The sequence below is a fragment of the Montipora capricornis genome, chromosome 1 (genome assembly GCF_036669925.1).
Source record: "Montipora capricornis isolate CH-2021 chromosome 1, ASM3666992v2, whole genome shotgun sequence".
NCBI lineage: Eukaryota > Metazoa > Cnidaria > Anthozoa > Scleractinia > Acroporidae > Montipora > Montipora capricornis.
This window is the reverse complement of record NC_090883.1, coordinates 6,052,485-6,054,946: the sequence shown is the minus strand read 5'-3', so window position 1 is coordinate 6,054,946 and position 2,462 is coordinate 6,052,485. Positions and strand designations below refer to the sequence as shown.

At 40.2% G+C, this 2,462-nt stretch overlaps 1 protein-coding gene across 1 annotated transcript; it reads left to right on the top strand.

The window, feature by feature from the left end:
- The first annotated feature begins 694 nt into the window (after window positions 1-694).
- On the top strand, window positions 695-1,264 carry LOC138055648 (uncharacterized). Its single transcript, XM_068901536.1, has one exon. The coding sequence runs from the start codon at window positions 695-697 to the stop codon at window positions 1,262-1,264; it is 570 nt and encodes a 189-aa protein (XP_068757637.1).
- The last annotated feature ends 1,198 nt before the right edge of the window (window positions 1,265-2,462 follow it).

The window sequence follows — 2,462 nt, the reverse complement described above, 5'->3', positions numbered from 1 at the left end:
AATAATAATAATAATAATAATAATAATATACTTGTATAGCGCCGATATCAATATAGCTATTTTCATCAGCGCTTAAAACATAAAACTACATAAAACCTACCAAAACACATTAATAAAATTACTAAAAAGCTTTCTGAAATAAAAATGTCTTGAGTGTCATTTTAAAAGATGCTACCGAGGGGCGTGGTGAGACCCTGCTAAAGCGGAATGTTGGCCATGTGACTAAAGGTTCATAGATTCTGAACCAGGGGCATCTCAGTCAAAGTAAGAACTGACACAGCCATCAGAGCAGACACCTGTAATGGAACCAGTTGTCCTTACTAACCCTCAACCGTTGTTTTCCCAGCAGAACGACCTGCGACTAAGCCTGCATATGACTCTGCTGTTGACCCAGACTTGCCACAGCCTGTTGTTAATAGGATGCCAGAACAGAGCATTGAAGCTTGAAGGTCGAGTCGCAAGAGGGCTGAGCGTGATTGGCTTAAAGACTATGTCACATGAAAGACTGAGTCAAACTGACTTGTTAAGAACTGTGTTACTTAAGAGATTATATAATTTTGATATATCTTTGCTATGATTTTGAGTGGCAGATATTTCGCTGAATGAGATTTGATCACATTTTGGAAACAGAGCTTTATTAACTTTTTATCAATTACAATTATGCCTTATTTTATATTATGACATGCTCGTCAACATGAACAAACGGCAAATCACATTGCTAGTTTCCCTAGATTTAAGCGCTGCTTTCGATACAGCAGACCATGAAATATTACTGCGGCGCCTGGAATACAAATTTGGAATTAAACACCAAGCAGGAACGTGGTTCAAATCCTATCTGTCGAATAGCTCCCAGCGTATTGTAAACGGCAGCGCAAAGTCAGACAGTTTTGATTTGAAGTTTGGTGTGCCGCAGGGCCCCTGTCTCGGCCCAACGCTGTTCTCGCTTTACACCAGTGAGCTATTTGATGTGATTAGACATAACCTTCCAACAGCGCACAGTTATGCCGATGATACCGGTATCTATCTGGCTTTCAATCCAAATGATGGTTCCGATCAAGACGCCACCATTGCAGCAATGGAAGCGTGCCTCTGTGACATCCGCAACTGGATGATCAATGATAAACTCATCATCAATGATTCCAAGACTGAGTTTATGCTCATTTGGACAAAGGCGCAGCTACAGGAAACTAAAAGCGCAACTCTAACTATTGGCGAATCCATCATCTCCATCACCAAGGAGTTGAGAAAAGTGTGTTTTCGTTGACACAGGTATTAATCTTCAAAAGTATCTAACCTTTCCCAGATAAACATAATTCGTCAAAAAACGCGGTGGAGGTTGAGTAAGATAATAGAAAGATTAAGCATCACGTTTACAGCAAACGGCATGCGTCGGACAAAAATTTGCGTTTTGCCAAAAATGGAAGTAACTTCTTGCGTGTTAGCAGTAGGCATCAAGGAACGTTTCGAAAGAGATAGATGAGAGAGAATAACATAATTTTCATCCTTTTACGTCAAGTAGCAGCCCACTGTTTTGCACTTGCTCTCCTATTGAGATTCAAACCTTCCGACGCTGCGATAAGGTATAGTGATGGCCCTGAATACTGTAATTGCTCCGTCCAGGCAAATGTCGGTCATAACCTGAAGAAAACCGAGAGAACGTTTCAAATCCTAGTTACTTTTTGGGAACAGAAATGTCCAAATACTCCCGCAAAAAATCTCAATCCTTTAATAGCCATTTGACTGTATCTCATTGGTGCCGTGGGAGTTATTATGAATCCTATCAGCATAAATCTAAATAAATGGAGGAGCGAGTAACCACGCACCCGACCACAGTGCCGCATCCATAGAGCGCAATATTTTTTACCCGTAACTTCGTAAAGCAAATAGACAGTGATAGCATAGAGTGAAATATCCTTTAAAAAAGGATGATCGTAAAAGTATCCACTGACCCTGATTAGGCTTGTGAGGAAACATATCAGGAAAGTTAAGTAATCTTAAAGTACCTTGTTGAGGCCCTGCAAGGAGGAAAGTTTTCTCTAATTATTTCATATTGTTGGTAGAATGTAACATACTCCTAGTCAGAACCATGTGGCTTGAGTGAGTATATGTTGTCGGTCCAATTCGGGCTCAGGTTGAATCTGTTTTTACCTAGATTAAATTGGTGATCTTCATTTACCTAGTTTATCGGTTTCAGTAGTTATACATTAATCCATTTGAACATAGTATGGGAAGAAAAAACTGTACTATGCACTTTCCAGTACTCTCGGACCCTCCGGATCTATAGTTCTGTGACTTCACAACTACATTACAGCGACAAACATACCCAACCTACCACGCTTCTTTCCATCCTTTACTTTTCTACGATAAGTCAATTGATATCCACTGTAAAACGCGAAAAATAGAATACTTCCGAGGATTGAATACACGCAGGTACGTGCACGAGGGTATAGCAGGACTATAAA